Source organism: Kwoniella dendrophila, chromosome 9, assembly GCF_036810415.1.
Source record: "Kwoniella dendrophila CBS 6074 chromosome 9, complete sequence".
NCBI classification, from domain to species: Eukaryota; Fungi; Basidiomycota; class Tremellomycetes; order Tremellales; family Cryptococcaceae; genus Kwoniella; species Kwoniella dendrophila.
Genome location: NC_089484.1, coordinates 100,563 through 118,098, shown reverse-complemented (window position 1 = coordinate 118,098; position 17,536 = coordinate 100,563). Strand labels below are relative to the sequence as shown.

Sequence of the window (17,536 nt, the reverse complement as noted above, 5' to 3'; positions counted from 1 at the left end):
TTGTTGTTCTTCTTCTTAAATCATCTTCCTCAAGCTAATCATTATTCGTGTGTAACAGATATGAGATATAACAACAATGTCGATTCCGACTCCTGACTTACTCTCACCTGCTATACAATCTCCTTCAGCAGGTATGTGCGTGTTTTGATCTGAATACCCTCTTTTAACCCTTTTTGCTTTCGAAACACATTCATTCGTTTAACATGAATTTCAATTCGTATAACTGTGTTGGTCAAATTTGAATATCAAGATAAACAACTAACGATATTTGAAACAGAATTAATGTTGGGTAATTCATCGATAGCTCAACCTACAGCTTTAGAAGCTTTGGAATTCTATAAGAAGAAAGATCCTTCAAAAGGTAAGCTTTGAATCCAATTTGGATCTGTGCGTTATCGAGAACATGTACTGATAAATCGCTATTATCTAACAATCAATTCGAATATATCGTTATCGATGAATTCGATATTCACAATAAATTCACTGGAACGGTATTTCCATATTCACTGATTTGATTCGAAACATGTATATTCAAAATTCAGTGGTGGTGCGATTCAAAGCTATAGGTTCAGCACCAATAATGAAAAATAATGTATTTAAAGCTACTGCAGGACATAAATTTCAAGCTGTTATATTGTTTTTGAGACAACAATTAGGTATGAAAAAGGATGAACCATTAGTAAGTCAAAAAGAAATCTCTCAAGATCGACATATCAGATAGACCACAGTACAATAATTTTTTTTCCTGAATCGTTCTTATTCCTACAAAACGCCTCCCTATTTACCCACATGCCTACCTAGTCCGGCTGATGTGTGTTCCATCACCAATGTTTTAGTTCACATATATAAATGCAGCTTTCGCACCTGCACCAGACGATACAGTTGGAAATCTTTTCAAATGTTTCGGTACAGAAGGTCATTTGATAGTGAATTATAGGTGAGTACAGGAGTTGCAATTTATGATCAGCACTGAATTCTAGCTGATACCTTACCTTCTGCAGTAATACACAAGCGTGGGGATAGTTATATCATATACCCTGTCGTAGTGAAGAGTGCATTTGATGATCACAACTGTTGTAAAAATATAGATGTAAATACATTATGGATTTGACTCGATTACTACGTCGACGTATATTTACGAGAACCTTCAGATTACGGACTAGGATAAACTACCTCGATAGGCATCGGCTACTATGATCTGTCGACTCAATTGGTACTCTTTCAACCTCGATTGGTACTCTTTCTGGGGACCCTCACATCCTTTCATCTACCTACTCGATATACTCGTTGACCGATGATGTGGCCAAAAGGGAGAAGAGAAGGAGAATTGCAAATACATGGGCATGAGCATGGACAGTATTCATGGTCGGATCCGAAATGATGTATTATATATCCATTTTTGACAATTTAAGTTATCATCGAATTGATATGTCTGAATTCAGATTGACCAAATACTCTAATTGTACTAACAAAGTCATAAATAGGAAGGCAGATTCCCAGTTCTCTCTTTCAAGACAAGATTACCAGAACCCTAAATATCTCTTTACAAGATATCCCTTTTTACCTACCCAAAACAAAAAAACCTTGTAACAAATAAAAACCTTTTCCACTTGGAATTTTTCCATTTTATTTTCTAGTTGACAAAGATATCATTTCCTTTCCAATCTTGTTTACCGATGTCTGAATTACCAATGACAACAATTGTGCTTAAGTTAAATCTTAACCTGATCTCAGACATCGATAATGATAAGGTCCTTGATATGAATGATATTACAAGATTGTTACAAGTAAAATATGTTATCAACAAAAACGCCCAACTTCACTTCAACTCATGTGAGCTAAAACATCCAAGAAAAGCAATTTTGTTCAAATTATCATTATCATTATCAGCTGCAGTTCCAATTCCGATTTCTTATCATCTCCAGCTTAAAGTTGATAAGAAAATCAATAAACTCTCAATAACGATCAGGTTAGTGAAATCACTTGGTGTACATCGTCGACCTTCATCACCAAAAACACAATTAAAAGTGAAGAAAATGTGGACTCATCGAATCGACAAGCAAATATATCAAGAGATCAAGTCAAATCAAGTTCTATTGAGAGGAAGGGCAATAAAAGACGAAGATTTAGTTGAGTATATGTTATGAGGAATTCATCTGAAGCGTTGCTGTATCTATTCTTCAGTAACAGTATCCGTGTGTCGCATCGGGAGTACAGTTGTATGTTACGTAGGTATTTTGAGAATTGAACTCGAGCGCCATAATTGCATGATGGACTATTGAAAAGACATGTAGATATGCATTATTTTGTATATACATACATGGGTTTGTTTGGTTTGTTTAGATGTTGTTTTCTGATATTCTTTCTCACTTCTCTTTTTACTACACAAAACGCAATCTTTATAATTGTGTTACTTATCTATACTTCCTCTACATTTAGGTTTTGACTACAACTGTGTCTGGACTCTATGCGTCCACTTTTCCATACAATAATGATTATTTTTTAGTTTGACAAGGGGTTTTCTCTTTTGTTTCGATTGTATAGTGCAATGTGAATAATGGAACGTGAGAATGCAAGGATGTCGATGGTGATCATAATGAGACTTGGTTTTAACTTTTTGGTGTCATTGAGGATATGCTATGTTTCTGTGATGCATGATGACGATATAATGAAATATGCTAAGGCAAATGCTTTGCGTTATGATGATTTTAATCGACATCGTATTTGGTTCAACTGGATATCGTGTTTTCTTGAAGACCCATATATATAGATCTGTTTTTTGAGGTAGGACTTTATATGATCATCTTTGGGAGATGATGATACCTAACACCCTCTGACCTCCTTTCTTAACCAACCGACATATCTAGCCAAAAATTGAACTTGTTCAAAACTTTCTATAGCTTTCAAACCTCTTCTAGATCTAATCATAGCTATAACTCTTTCGACTATACTCATGACTATTTGATGTTCTAATTCAGCAGGTAAAGGTTCATTGTGGCTTTGTTGTTGCTGTTTTGCATGATGTTCAACTAGAGATAATGATGGATGAGGTTGGACGAAACCCATTTTGATTGCCCATGCACATGCTGTCAATCCTGCTCTACCCACGCCACCTAAATGATTCAAGTAAAAGAGTCACGATTAGTATCTCAAATCAACGTTCCGACGTGATCGCCCAAAATAGCTCAAACTAACCTCGACAGTGGACCAAGACGTTCACACCTTGTAATGAATACTTAGTAGCGATCAAGGTAACTTGAGAATCAAATAAAGCAGTATTGACAGGAGTGAAACCATCAGGCATGGGGAGACTGAATATGACCAAGAGAAAGTGACAAACATAAGTAATTTGATAGCGAGAAAACAATAAAAGTAGGAAAGGCAAAACACACCGAATCACGTCAAGACCAATTTCAGCAGCCACTTCACGGTAAGTTTCCCATGGGACACCTAACAAGGCAAGTTCAGGGTCATCCAGACAACTGTTATCATATGCATCAACATAGGAGCAAAGCAGAAAGAGAAAGGGACAAGAAAAGCAGTGATTAGCGATTGTACGTAATAATCAAGGTGATGGAAAGATTTAGTAACTTACCAGACAAGACATCCAACACCCTCAGACTTGATTCTTCTTAAATCTGTCGCCAAATCTCTACAGACAGGTCCCCTACCTCTACTGGGTCCGTCTAATCTGAGTCTTTTACCAGGACAACTACTCAGCAGCAGATTTCCTACAGTTCTCTTTTCGCCTTGCTTGGAACCGAATGGGCTTTGTGTTGGACTGCGAGATGGAGGAGCGTACGATAGTAGAAGTGAAGGTACATCTATGGTCGATGATAGCATGAGAGGTGTTTGAGAAAATGGTCCAGTAGGAGGTGGCATGACCATATGTTTTGTTAGGACAGGTAAGAGATCTGCAGGGAAGAAAGGTGAGATGATGATTGGATGTGTATCTGATGTTTTGACCACTACACCAAACACAGCTGGAGGTGCTTGAGCAGCTTTTGCTTTTGATAGATCTGGAACAGATGAGGACATTCTATTATCTGGTGATTGTCGAGCTGAAGCTGATGGGGCAATGACACCAGTTTCGACAGCTTCTTCGACTACCATAGCTTCATCGACTTTCCTTCGTTTCTCCTCTTCGAATGTATCAGCTGTAGATGGTCTCTTCGCACCGCATGATTGAGCTCGTGAAGGTCGATTGGATATAGATTCGCTAAGATCGGTTGATCCAGCCAAAGAGCCAGATTCAGATTGATCGACATCCATAGCGGATTCATCTTTCGATAATACCATTGATCTTGCCAAAGCATCCAATTCGGGCAGACTTCGAGCACCTTTCACTGATTTGGGTGAAAGGAGAAGTGGTGCAGGAATTTGAGTACCATTGGGTAAATTAGCTACAGAGATAATTGGTGATGCCATGGCAGCCTTAATATCGGCTTCTTGCTTGGCTAATGCATCGTCAACAGATAACGACATCGAAGTGGCAGGTGAATTCTGGGAAGACTCATAAGAATCGACCGAAGATGGATCGGAATCATCGTCAGAGCTGGGATATCGATGAGATTCTCTTTGGCAAGAGAAGAACATCATCGAGTTGATAGCAAAATATCTTTCCAATTCAGCTTGACGTTGCATTACGCTAGCAACATGTTGTGGATTGGCAAAAGATTGTGGTTGATAATAGCAGTTTGCACCATTAGCACCATGTTTGGAAATGTTGTAACCACTTTGAGGCCATTGGGAACAGAGTCTGGCACATTCGGTAACTTTTCGGTTCTCTGCCTCTGCCCATTCTCTTTGTCTTGCCAGTCGATGTTCAGGCGATAAAAGTTGTAACTCTTCGATTGTGGGTTTTGGGATGCTGTATTGTGGCGACACTGGAATGACAGGGATAGGAATAGCCTGAGGAGCAGGCAAAGGGGAAGGCGTAGGTGTAACTGCTTTTGGTGATGCAACGATAGTGTCTTTCTTGACCGGTTGACCAAATGGTATACCCATACTTAGTCCTGTATTGACCACTGCCATCGCCATCTTCCCCATCCATGAAGCCCTAGGCGCAGCAAGTGATTCTGACGGTTCATCTTGCTCAACCGGAGCGCCGGAGACAGGAAATAACGCTTCGGAAATGACCGGTGTAAGGAGCTGGGTAGGAGCGCATGATACCGAGCTGGACATTGAACCATTGGCCGGGGTTGATCGACCAGTTTCGAAATCACTGTTCCGAACGTGAATCGATGCATCGTTGGACGATAACTGGGAGTGAGAAGACTGGAACCTGTCTATTGAAGCGTACGACGCAGCTGAATCTTGGCGAGAAGGTGAACCAAATGAATGATTATATTCTACTGAGGCATTACCAAGGTCTTCAAATGATAAGCCAAGAGCCTCGCCATTGTCCACTACTGGAGTGGCGGGCTTTTTGAGAGTGAGAGGGCTGTTGGATGAACCACCAGTATTTGAGTGAGGGAGATTCTTTGTTTTTCTTTTGTTTGGTTGATGCTGATAACCTCTGTTTACGAAATGAGCAGCTGAGACATTAGGCACAGAGCAATGTCTCATAGTTGGGGTGGTATTCCGCTGAGGGAAATACGTCTGCGGTGGCGGTGTGGCTGTTGCAGCTCTTGACATGTTATATGATGTATGAGAGAAGTCGGGAATGGGACAGGGGAGGATAGCGAAGAAGTGCGGTGGCGATTAATGGCTATGAATGGTCGAGATGAGAGGCCTCCGTTTTCTTCGCGCCTGAGCAAGGTTATCGATAGGAGATAGACAGGTTGGATTTGTCCTTGTCTAGGCGATCAAAAGGTGAATTAGGCAAGTGGCGATTTTATCTAATGCCAATCAACCGAAATATTAGTCTTATATGAAGTTATGTGATCCGTATTACAGTATATAATCAGATAGGCCAGAAAGACAATTGAAAGACTTTCGGGCTATAAGATTAAGAGAGGTTGGAAGGAGGGGACTATTAGCGAAGTATGGATGAGTCAAGGTGATAGTGGCTACAAGTGGCAAAAATAGTGAAGGGATGCTGTTTTTATTATTTCGATGATATGCAGAATGCGCCTGATGTTGATTTGATGGATGGTTGTGTTGATGGTTGAACACTACCTGTATAATCACTGATATGACTGTCACAATCAGCCTTCTTATCGATAAGGATGTGAAGATATGATAGAAATATTAGATGTTGTAAAGTATGTATGTATGCTGAATTATACCACTATATTTGTTAAACCCAAAATTGATAAAGGATCAAAACGGAAAGACCTGAAAATGATATTATTGATGACTGGTGTTTTTTGTTTATCTTTGATGGCTATTCCGTTTAAAGTTCTTGGGTATCACTTGTTATGTTGAGTGGCAAAACCAATGATTAATATTGTACCGGGGTATACTCTTAACATCTAAGCTTTAAAGCTGATTCAGACTTGATAAGTGATACAATGTTGTTAAAGGACATTTTGATAATATTGATTATACTTGTTGTCGTTGATTTGAGTTATCGTGTATCCAGAAAAAAACAAAATCGTCAAAATAGCAGAAAATGAGTGGTGAGTTTTGATTACCGGCGGTATTTTACTCGAGGATACGAGTGAAGAGTGTGCTTCTTTTTACGCTTCTTCTTTTTGAAGAACCGCACTTTGTTGAAGCTGTTCAACGATGTAATAGTCAATACCATGCATAGCTTCGTCGTAACCTTTCAGACATCGCTTTTCGTGTTGACTAGATTGTATGGTAATGTTATCTAAACTCAGACTCACCTTTGACCGGCTGTACCCGGATTACTCTTTCAACTCTAAATTGACTCTTTACAGCCTAAAGTAGCTTAACCAAGAAGAGGTTTGCTATATAGACTTCAATAGGTATCTCTTGTGTATGCTAAAGTATGAGTTGATGCTATTCTGGTTTGATTTTATTGATCCTATAATTGTCCACTATATTAAGATGAGAAAGTAAAAAGACCAAGTCAGTCTAAAGTGTAATGATAACATGTGAGTGGCGAAGCTATGGTACCGTGAACAAGAAAACAACACACCGACTGGACTGGGATGCATATGACGGGATCAAAATAACGTTAACCGTTAGTCTGGAGTATCTCAGACTACAGATGATGTTCCATATGTTGGTAGTACGTAATGCTATTCTCACCGATATCAGGCTCACAAACCACCTCATACTGATGTGATCAGGCACCTTCATATGGCATTTCCCGCTCCAACTCTATAATCACCTTTAGCGTAGGGCAGAAATTACCTTTTTAGGTAAATTAGATATAAAAAGGTAAAGCTACGGTGAATTAATTATATGGGAATTACGACTCATACCAGAATAATTTGATGACGCTAAAATCAAAAAAAGGGTCACCAGCGCTCACAAGGCGGAGATCACCGTTCTCGCTAAATGCGGAAAAACGGGAACTTGAGCATGTTCAGCATTGTGGCATGATAACGCCGAATATCAATCAAGCAAAACTTCTTATCTCCGATCCCTCGTGGTAATAGGCTCTTTTTCATCAGAAAAATGTGAATACGATTTTGGTGAGGGGATGGGATTGGATTGTGAGAGGTTGTCGTTGCAACGTCGTTTGTCGTTATCAAATGTAACGTCTATGTTATGATCTTTTTGATTTGTTCACCTAAAATTCTACTTTGGTTTGCGGTAGATCTTTTCATCTTCTCATAGTTTAATATCATCTTAATAAGTTGATATTTTTACTCAAGTAAGCAAGCCCCTCAAAAAAACGACAATTCAAGTCAGTCAAACCAACCCAAAAAAAACAATCAATCAAAATGTCTGCCGATAAACTCCCTAAATCCCTTCAAGCTACCGAAGAGGACATTCAACTCCTCTTAGCTGCTCAAGCTCATCTCGGTACAAAGAACTGTGATAAAACTATGGAACCATACGTCTGGAAAAGACGAGCTGATGGTGGGTTTCTTTTGTTCTTGTTTATTGGTAGTATGGTTTACGATGAGGAAAGGATGAATGGAAGAATAGTATGGTCGAATAGCCTTGCTACAAAGAACATGTTAAAAAGAAGTTACTGAAATTAGAAGCAATGAAGATTAGACTGTATAATGAGCAAATAGATGTATCGTCTACGAATTGAGCTAACTTTACTTTGATCGTCTCTTCAGGTATCCACGTTTTAAACGCTGGTAAAACTTGGGAAAAACTCGTTTTAGCTGCTAGAGTTTTAGCTACCATTGATAACCCAAATGATATCTGTGTTATCTCAGCTAGACCTTACGGTCACAGAGCTGTTCTTAAATTCGGTGCTTTCACTGGTGCTCAAGCTATTGCTGGTAGATTCACTCCAGGTTCATTCACCAACTATATCACTAGATCATTCAAAGAACCTAGAGTTATCGTTGTTACCGACCCAAGAGTTGATCACCAAGCTATTAGAGAAGCTGCTTACGTTAACATCCCGTGAGTATACTTGTCATTCTCTTTCATCATCATTTTAAACAGATTTGAACCTTTAAGTAGTCATCAACCAATGCTAATATCCTGTATGAATGTTTATAGAGTTATCGCTTTCTGTGATACCGATGCTTCCCTCAAATTCGTTGATATTGCCATTCCAGGTAACAACAAATCAAGACACTCTGTCGGTTTACTTTGGTACTTACTCTGTAGAGAAGTTCTTAGATTAAAAGGACAAGTTCCAAGAGGTCCAACCGGTCCATCAGGTTGGGAAACCTTACCAGATTTATTCTTCTACAGAGATCCAGAGGAAATTGAAAGAGAAGCCGCAGAAAAAGCTGCCGCTCAAGCTGATGCTGAAGGTGGTGATGCTGATGCCGCTGCTTCAGCCGCTGCTACCGGTGTTGCCCAAGAATGGGATGCTGGAAACGCTGCTGATGCCGTTCTTGCTGCTCAACCAACCGAACAAGGTAAGTCATCGACTTGTATATAAACTTTGAATGAATCCACAAAAACCGACTCTGATGAATTGTCTTATCTACCACAAATAGCTCTCGACTGGTCAGCTGAACCAACCTCAGGTGATTGGACCGCTGAACCTGCTACCGATGCTCAAGGTGGTTGGTAAAAATACCATCATCATCAAAATAGCTTAGTATCGCGAGTTTGAGGAAAAAGGGGGTATCATAGCTTTTGTTTCAGTTTTAGGGATGTTTATAAAGCAGGTTTTAAAATGTTCTACATTTTGATATTGATAATGAATTAAGAAGTCTCTTTAGTTAGATGATCTTTCTTAGTTTTCTTCATATTCTTCTTAACCGCTTTTTTGCATTTTTTGGAATTTTCAATAGGGCTTTGCGTATTTACTCTTTTTTTTTTATGCCAATATGATATGAATAATATTAATTGCTACATCTTTGTGAATTCATCGATGTCCGCGAATGCAGACAAGTAAATGATATCACCAAGTCTTATGAACGGGTAGGGTTGATAATCAGCGCTTACCTATACCTTTTAACGTTGACAAGGATCTTGCTAACACTTATACCTCCACATGGAATGTATTTTAACATGATATAAGCTTGCTGACGATAAGATCTTAACAGAACTACCTAGAACAGAGATGATATTCTTAGTTCAACGCCCCAGCACCGATTCGGGTAGATTAGACAAAGGCTTGATAAAGTGTCAAACTGTATTATCTGATTGTAATATATTCAATATTGGTAAGACTAAGTAAACAAGAAACAGAAGTGGAGGATTAGCTTAGTAAACTTAGTGAGGTAATCACGTAATCATCCTAAATTACCATTTTGATATCCCGGATTTACAGGTGAGAGAGAGAGAGAAACACGGCGGCTATAGATGCTGATATGTAAGCATAAAACTACTCCTAGAGAATATTGAATCATGATGACATATCGCAACATCGTAGTACTTACAGAGTAAGAAAGATCGGATCTCACTCGTACGAATTTATGTATATATATAGTCCAGTTGCATTTGTCAAATCCTTTCTCTTCGATATATATCAATGATTAGAACATCTATTCTATCTAGTATAACTAAACTTAGTTCCAGTTCGATCAAACGTGTTCCTATAGCTATTACTAGTACTACCACTGCTACTGTATTACCTAGATCTCAATATCAAACTACTTCCATCGTTAGAATGTCATCATCATCAACATCATCATCAAGTTTGCCTTCAGCTGAAAGACCAGAATCATTTTCTGATCCTAACTTAAAACCAAAATTACACTTATATACAGTCGGTACACCAAATGGATTAAAACCTTCAATCTTATTAGAAGAATTACATGAAGCATATCCTGAAAATAAAGATTTAGTTTATGATTTTATTCCATTAAGATTTAGTGAAGTTGATCAAAAGAAACCTGAATTTTTAGCTATAAATCCAAATGGTAGAATTCCAGCTTTAGTTGATGATAATTTTGATCAACATAATATTTGGGAATCTGCTTCTATTTTATTATGGTTAATTGATAGATATGATAAAGATCATAAATTATCTTTTGAAGATCCTAAATTAAAAGCTGATACTTTATCTTGGGTAAGTTACTGTTCACCTGCCCTTCATGTTTCTCCTGAATGTTCATTCTGACTAATCTATACTTCGATTTTTCAATTTAGATTTTCTTCGCTCATGGTGGTGTAGGACCCATGCAAGGTCAAGCAAATCACTTCGCGTAAGTTGCCATCATATTGACATGGCCTAAGCTATGATGCTGATTTGTTTCGTATTTCATCTTATTAACACTTCTAGTCGATACGCTCCTGAAAAGATCGAATATGGAATTAAAAGATATCGAGAAGAAACTTCTAGACTTTATTCAGTTTTAGAAGGTCAACTTGCTAAACCTGAAAGTAAAGGTTTCTTAGTTGGTGGTAAATACAGTGTTGCCGATATTAATGGTAAGTTATTATCTATCGCACAAATCGTTCGGCAAGTACCCTTGGTTTTTGGTCACCAGATACTAATAATGCTGTCTGTTACACCTTTTTTAGTTTTCCCATGGGTCAGATCATACGCATGGGCAGGTGTAGATATTGAACCTTTCCCAAATGTTAAAAAATGGCTAGATACAATTGAAGCTAGACCTGCTGTTTACAAAGGTGTTGGAGTACCTTCAAGACCAAAAAAATTAACTAAAGAAGAAGAAGACGCTAAAGCTGAAGCGTCAAGAAAAGCTTTTGGTTTCAATAAATAAATAAATAAATAATTAAATAAATAAATAAATAAATAGGAAACAATAAAATCGAAAATAGTTAAGATTCATTTGTAAAGCTGTAGAATGATCAAATCAAAGAAGACTATGCAACGCTTCATGTACATGAACACAGCAATGCTAGTCGCATCGAAGCACAGAAGTGTCGACCAATATACTAACATCATCAACTAAGTAACGCAAGCGATTTTACCTGACAGAGCGGCCTATATGTACATCTTATCACCAACTGGGATTATCGATATTATCGAAATGAGGCAGACATGTCGATTGACTGCAGTGTAAACTATGACAATAGCTGTGATCTCCTTTGAGATCATGACCTCTTTCTTGAGACTTGAATGGCGATTATGATAAGAACGTACTGTCATTCCTCATTCTCCCCTAACAACCAATAAGTTGATTGCCCCAAATCCCCATTTATTGACCAACCGAGGCAGACCTTCATGGTTAAGCGGTAGTATATCACCATAAACCCAAAAAATGCATAACCATATTCGTCACTCTTCAAAAACTGAATGATGTCTAAATCGCCATATGGTAATTCTTCTATACAAGCCATCCTATACATTCAGCTTTTGTATCGTTTACACCAGCAGCTTCAGGCCATTGAACTAAGAATTTGTCTACGAATGGTTTAACTAATTTCCCACTTAATGATAATGATTTTACACGTGCGAATGATTCTGCATATATGATTTTGGTATATTTCAAACCAAGTATCTATGTCGATATGATAATTAGTAATTGCTTGTATAGAATTATAAAGGTATTGTGGAACATTTAACTTACGCGTCTAATATATGAAACCAGAACTAAAACAACACAAGTTCCAGGTCCATTTATCAATAAAACGTCTACAAAAGGTTCTTTTGGATTTTTGATTAATGGTAATAAAAAGATATACCAGAATGTTACAAATATTGTTTTTGAAGCTGATATGAATGTTGATAATAATGGTTCAGCTACTTTACGAGCTCTTGGTAATGCAAGTAAAGTATAATTCTAGATGAACCCAAACAGGAAATATGATTTATAAGTTGTTGCTCGGTCACTGACTTCCTCGTATAACATATCGAGATCAAGAAGAGAAAACATACAGATTCATTCATTATATCACCCTTTTCAGACTCTAAGCTTGCTATACATCTTAAAGAAATCCCGTCATTATGACAATAAATGTATTTTCGAGGTTGATATCGTTCGAAAGATAAAGTCGAAACTAGTGATTTCATTTCACTTGTATGTCCACCTAGAGATTTTCGAGATGAGCATTGTTCCCTAATTCACATGACTAAGGCTTCAAGGTTATAACGACGAGGACATCAACTTACCTGAACCGAGAAATATAGCTATTGAACATGTTGATTTTGGATTTCTCTTTGTCACCTTTTGCTGTCCATTTTTTGTAGGAAGAACAGCATAGATTCGAACCAGTAGTGAAATTAAGAGTGCCAACAAAGTCGTAAGTAGATGGAAGAAGCTCATAGTCTGATTTTCTTCATGATTCTTAGTACTGACAATGGGAATCCCGATGAAGACTGGACAAACGAACATTTTCATGGTTGCTCACCATCATTCGTGCCTTCATCGTTATCAGTCATTTCAATCTCAAAACCCAAAACATTGAAAACGTGGCAAACTTCGAAATCATGACATCATCATCCCATTTGAACCTCCACTTCCAACTATTTGTTATAGTTATATATCATTGACGATTAACAAGCTCTGAATTGTTAAGATGTTGTGAATAATCATCTTGGAATCCTACTATACCAAGTATTTCTGCTCTACACACACTGCTTATTCCCACAAGAGTTTGCCGTTCCGTCAGAAACAACTTATTGTCGAAATTGGCAGCTTCAAAGTCCCCTAAGTAACCACCTCAACTTCACCGAAGCTGGTCTTCACAACCTAGTGACCAGTCATACCAGCTGTGGAGAGACATTGTTTGAGTGATATATCGAAATCACACATCAAGGGCAGCCCGGTCATATAGTGCCATCATCGACATTTTTCAGTCAAGCTAAGAGGATCACAATAGTAAAATGGCTGTTATACTGCGGAGTAATACAGATCTGGTGTATTTACCGGATCACGGTTTTGTGGGAGAAGAAGGAGGTGAGTGATAACAGGTTATACAAGATGAACAGGCAACCCAATGTCACTCGCAACTTCGATAAATTATAGTAAATGCAGAATAGTGTCAAAATGCTAATCAAGTGAGATTATATATATAGCTCTGCGTATATTACCTCAAATAACACGACAGATACATCGATTGGACATATCTCATAATCTACTTGGTTCAGCGGGCACTTTGACTTTATTCAAAGGTCTTTCAACTCTACGTCTGAGACATTCTTCACCTGAGCTAGGATTAGGGATATGGGGATTAAAAGAGATTAATTTAGGTATGAATGGATTAGATGATATTGCTTTGGATTGTGTTTTAGGATATGCTAAAAAAGACGTTTATTTAAAAAGGGTTTTAGTTCAAGGTAATGAAATAAAATTGGATCTAAAGTTTGTTGAAAGTATAATAAATTCGTTAAATTCAAGTAAGATAAATTCGTTGAGTTTAGTCAATAATACTTCAATAGATCAAGATGGTTTAAATAGATTTCTGGATTTATTAAATTCAACGGAATTAAAACAGTTAAATCTTTCAGCATGTAATTTAGATCACAAAATAACAGATTCGATAATGAAATATTTGAGTTCGAGCAGATCAAGAAATTTAGAAAATTTAGAATTAAATGGTAATCATTTAGGTTCTGAATCTATAACGAAAATCATTGATTCTATCGAGGAATCAAATTTCACTATAACTTCAATAGGATTATTAGCGAATCATGCTTTATCTGATCAGTTAGTCGCTATAGATGATGATCAACCACAACAAAACGATAATGGATATAATGATCCAAGGTTAATTGATAGAACAGAAGAAAATAGATCAATGGAATATCAAGTACATAGAAGATTACCTGAATTATTAAATCGTAATAAAATATTAACTAAAAGGATAAAACAAGCTACTTTAAAAGCTTTAGTACCATGTAGAATTATTTTAAATGGTTTAGAACCTTCAAACGAATATACAGCTAAAAGAATTATAAATGAAATATCTAATGGGATTTTTGATCATAACAAATTTAGATTAATGGATTTACCTGAAGAAGTAATTCATTTGATTTTAAAACATACATCAGAAGATTATTTAGCTTTTAGTGATTCTCAATGGTTAAAATTAAGAAAAGAATCTATAAATAAAGAAAATTTAATGAATATGTATAATAGAAGATTGAATAGATTAAGAGGTAAAGGTATATTATATACGAAACAAGAAAGAATGGAAGTGGAAAATGAATTAAGAGATGGTTTTTTGAAAAGAGGTAAATGGGATAAATGGGAGATGAATGGAGCGAGTTCAATCTGAATAATCTCAAGACCAAGTCCGGATGGGATGATTCATATGGTAGTTGTATGTTGTCGTCAAACCGCAATTGATGGAACTGTCAGAATTACCTTGCTGTAACACATACTAGTTGTACTCCCTTGATACACTTTACCATATCATAGTAAGTCATGCATATACATATAGCATATACAAATATCATCTACATTTGCAAAATAATACTGGACAAATGCACAGAAAAGCACATGTTAGTTGTCATTACGTAAATATATCCGGTCGCGTCCATTTTCCGTATGATGTATACAAAATACTATGCAAAATGATCATCATGGTATATGATGTTGAACATCTATGTATTTATAGTAATATTCCAAAGTAGCATAATCATACCATAGAATGACTGTAAACTATTTGATATAGGCTCGTATCTTTCGGAAACAATGGGATCTTCAAGTGATAGTGAAGATGATCACGAATTATTATCATTTGGACAACCAATAAATCATCAAGATAGTGATATTAACGAAATTTCAGAACACTCTCAACCATTATTAGCCAGCCCTACATCATCTCCTACCAGAGGATCTTACATCACCAGTAGTAGGCGGAATGGAAGATCATCAAGTTTATCTAGAAGTTTGAAGAGAATATGGAAACCATTATTTGCAATATCATTACCATTTTTATTACTTTTTATTTATGCTTTAGTTAATCCACATGTAAAAGGATTACCACCTTTACCCAAAGTACATATAACTTCTGGATCATCAAGTTCAAGTGAAACAACTATATATGAAGAAAAGATAGTTGAAAGTTGTATATGTGGTTCAGAAGATTCGGAAGAAGGTAAAAGGATTTGTGAGGTATATCATGAAGAAGGTTTAAAACAATCTAGATTAGTTCAAGGTTCAGGAGCTAGAATTAGAAAAATGTTAAATAAAGCTAGAGAAGGTCAAAAGTTGAAAATTGGTGTTTTGGGTGGTAGTGGTAAGTATAGTGTTGATCTCTTTCACAAAAATCAATCAAGATTATGATGTCGATGTTGACCAATGCATATGTTACACTATCAGTGTCCGCTTGTCATGGTGTACATCCAAGTGCAGATTATCCACAAGGTGATCCAGCTGGTCCAGGTTGCTATACTACGTTACTAAAACAATGGTTTGAAAGTAAATTTCCTGATGTAAGTTGTCGGTCAATCTCCAGTCTCTGTATACAGAAGCTAATCAGGAATTTATCTCAGGCAGATCACGAATTCATGAATGGTGCTATAGGTGGTATGGATTCAAGTTATTATGCTTTCTGCGGTACACATCATATAGCTACAGATACAGATTTGATTGTTTTAGAATTTGATGTCAATGATCAAGCGTGAGTGGGAATTATTCAATTCCGATATTTTGCTATATTCACTCAAGCTAAAATTGAACTCCTCGTAGAGATCTACTATATCAAGCATTCTTTGATCAACTACTTCGAGCATTATCAGAATTCAAAACACAACCTGCTATACTCATTCTCGGTGCATGGTCTCCTCAAGTTGCTCAAGATCAAGGTTATGGTGATCCTCAAATCGTTCATGCACCTATATCACAATATTACGATGTGCCGTATCTATCAATGAAACGTTTGATGTTTAATCATTATTTGAGATTCCCAAAATCCACTGCGGAAGCTTTCTTCCAGCCGGATTTAGTACATCCAAAAGCTAGAGGACATGTGAGTTTAAGTCTACTTGACTGAAGGATAAACTGATCTTGGTTATAAAGCTGATTTTTCTCCTTCCTTTGTAGCGTATACTGGCAGATCTTTTGATATCATATCTTGAATCTGAATTATGTATGCTAACACATTACGGATTACCAATTGTACCTTCCATATCAGATACAGTGGAAACGACTGAAGATTTCTCAAACTTTGTCGATGTACCATTCAGATTAGACACTTTACATTTGGTTGATCCTGTGACACCACCAAAAGGATGGGAAGAAACATTTGATTTAGAACCTTTATCTAAATTAAAAAATGAAAATAGAAAATTTGTTTTACCTACAACACCATATTATATACCACCTGTTGGAATTTTTACACCTTTAAGAGATATTGTTAATCCAAAACAATCAGATCCTGAATCCTCAAAACATATAACAGGTTTAATTCAACCTGAATTATTTTGTGCAGATGCAAATGATAAAGAAAATCCAATGAAACCTACCACTTCAAAAGGTTGGAAACCGTTCGTTTGGAATGGTGAAAAACATTATTGGGTTTCTGATATTCCAGGTTCAAGAATTAGGGTCGAAATTAAAGTTACTGCTGGAAGGTTAGTCAATCATTTATTCATCCTTTCATTCAATGTCTCTATCAGTCTGATAAAAAGTATAAAAGATAAAATACTAATCTACAATATCAATTATATAGAGTCGCTGTATATTATTTCAGAAGTCAACACTATAATTTAGGTGATGCAAAATGCTGGGTAGATGATAATGAAAAAGGTGCAGTTCATTTAGCTGGTTATTGGAAAAAACTATATAATGTTGCTATGTGAGTGAGAAGTTTGCTGCTTCTACTTTTAGAAGTAGTCATATTTCAGTTGCTAAGGAAAATCAGGCTAACTTGTCTCTGAATGATCTATCAGTGTTGCATACATAGATGAGAAAGTAACCCCAGGTGATCATTAGTAAGTCCTTCTACATGTATATCGTAGAAATCGCAATTACTAATCTCACATTCATGTTTTTTAGCGTTACATGTGAAGTAGCTCAGAATACATCCCATCCTACGAATCCAGATGCTCATCATTTTAGATTAACTGCCATAATGGCCACGTAGTCGAATCAAGGACTGTTGTATTGAAGATTATCGCCAGGCCTGGTTGATGAGATCAAATCTCGTTTCATACAATGAATCTTGCTTTTAA

At 36.8% G+C, this 17,536-nt stretch overlaps 8 protein-coding genes across 8 annotated transcripts; 6 read left to right on the top strand and 2 right to left on the bottom strand.

Moving 5' to 3' along the window:
* Positions 1-76: 76 nt before the first annotated feature.
* L201_006472 (ubiquitin-like protein ATG12) lies at positions 77-1,023 on the top strand (the record flags this gene model as incomplete). The annotated part of the gene is made up of 5 exons (XM_066222191.1): positions 77-131; positions 278-361; positions 543-679; positions 837-937; positions 1,002-1,023. 5 exons carry the CDS (start codon positions 77-79, stop codon positions 1,021-1,023), a joined length of 399 nt encoding a protein of 132 aa, XP_066078288.1.
* A 771-nt stretch (positions 1,024-1,794) lies between these two features.
* Positions 1,795-2,147, top strand: L201_006471 (uncharacterized protein; the record flags this gene model as incomplete). The annotated part of the gene is made up of 2 exons (XM_066222190.1): positions 1,795-1,833; positions 1,926-2,147. 2 exons carry the CDS (start codon positions 1,795-1,797, stop codon positions 2,145-2,147), a joined length of 261 nt encoding a protein of 86 aa, XP_066078287.1.
* A 676-nt stretch (positions 2,148-2,823) lies between these two features.
* On the bottom strand, positions 2,824-5,637 carry L201_006470 (uncharacterized protein; the record flags this gene model as incomplete). Its single annotated transcript, XM_066222189.1, has 4 exons — positions 2,824-3,113; positions 3,196-3,311; positions 3,393-3,482; positions 3,596-5,637. The coding sequence occupies 4 exons, from the start codon at positions 5,635-5,637 to the stop codon at positions 2,824-2,826; spliced, it is 2,538 nt and encodes an 845-aa protein (XP_066078286.1).
* Positions 5,638-7,802: 2,165 nt separating this feature from the next.
* On the top strand, positions 7,803-9,070 carry L201_006469 (40S ribosomal protein S0; the record flags this gene model as incomplete). Its single annotated transcript, XM_066222188.1, has 4 exons — positions 7,803-7,941; positions 8,151-8,445; positions 8,545-8,912; positions 8,994-9,070. 4 exons carry the CDS (start codon positions 7,803-7,805, stop codon positions 9,068-9,070), a joined length of 879 nt encoding a protein of 292 aa, XP_066078285.1.
* Positions 9,071-9,976: 906 nt separating this feature from the next.
* Positions 9,977-11,174, top strand: L201_006468 (uncharacterized protein; the record flags this gene model as incomplete). The annotated part of the gene is made up of 4 exons (XM_066222187.1): positions 9,977-10,516; positions 10,597-10,652; positions 10,730-10,878; positions 10,972-11,174. The coding sequence occupies 4 exons, from the start codon at positions 9,977-9,979 to the stop codon at positions 11,172-11,174; spliced, it is 948 nt and encodes a 315-aa protein (XP_066078284.1).
* A 567-nt stretch (positions 11,175-11,741) lies between these two features.
* On the bottom strand, positions 11,742-12,680 carry L201_006467 (uncharacterized protein; the record flags this gene model as incomplete). Its single annotated transcript, XM_066222186.1, has 4 exons — positions 11,742-11,915; positions 11,985-12,197; positions 12,293-12,444; positions 12,527-12,680. The coding sequence occupies 4 exons, from the start codon at positions 12,678-12,680 to the stop codon at positions 11,742-11,744; spliced, it is 693 nt and encodes a 230-aa protein (XP_066078283.1).
* Positions 12,681-13,240: 560 nt separating this feature from the next.
* Positions 13,241-14,634, top strand: L201_006466 (uncharacterized protein; the record flags this gene model as incomplete). Its single annotated transcript, XM_066222185.1, has 2 exons — positions 13,241-13,313; positions 13,433-14,634. 2 exons carry the CDS (start codon positions 13,241-13,243, stop codon positions 14,632-14,634), a joined length of 1,275 nt encoding a protein of 424 aa, XP_066078282.1.
* A 419-nt stretch (positions 14,635-15,053) lies between these two features.
* On the top strand, positions 15,054-17,448 carry L201_006465 (uncharacterized protein; the record flags this gene model as incomplete). Its single annotated transcript, XM_066222184.1, has 8 exons — positions 15,054-15,600; positions 15,684-15,796; positions 15,857-15,984; positions 16,053-16,332; positions 16,407-16,936; positions 17,035-17,160; positions 17,255-17,296; positions 17,361-17,448. 8 exons carry the CDS (start codon positions 15,054-15,056, stop codon positions 17,446-17,448), a joined length of 1,854 nt encoding a protein of 617 aa, XP_066078281.1.
* Between the last annotated feature and the right edge of the window lie 88 nt (positions 17,449-17,536).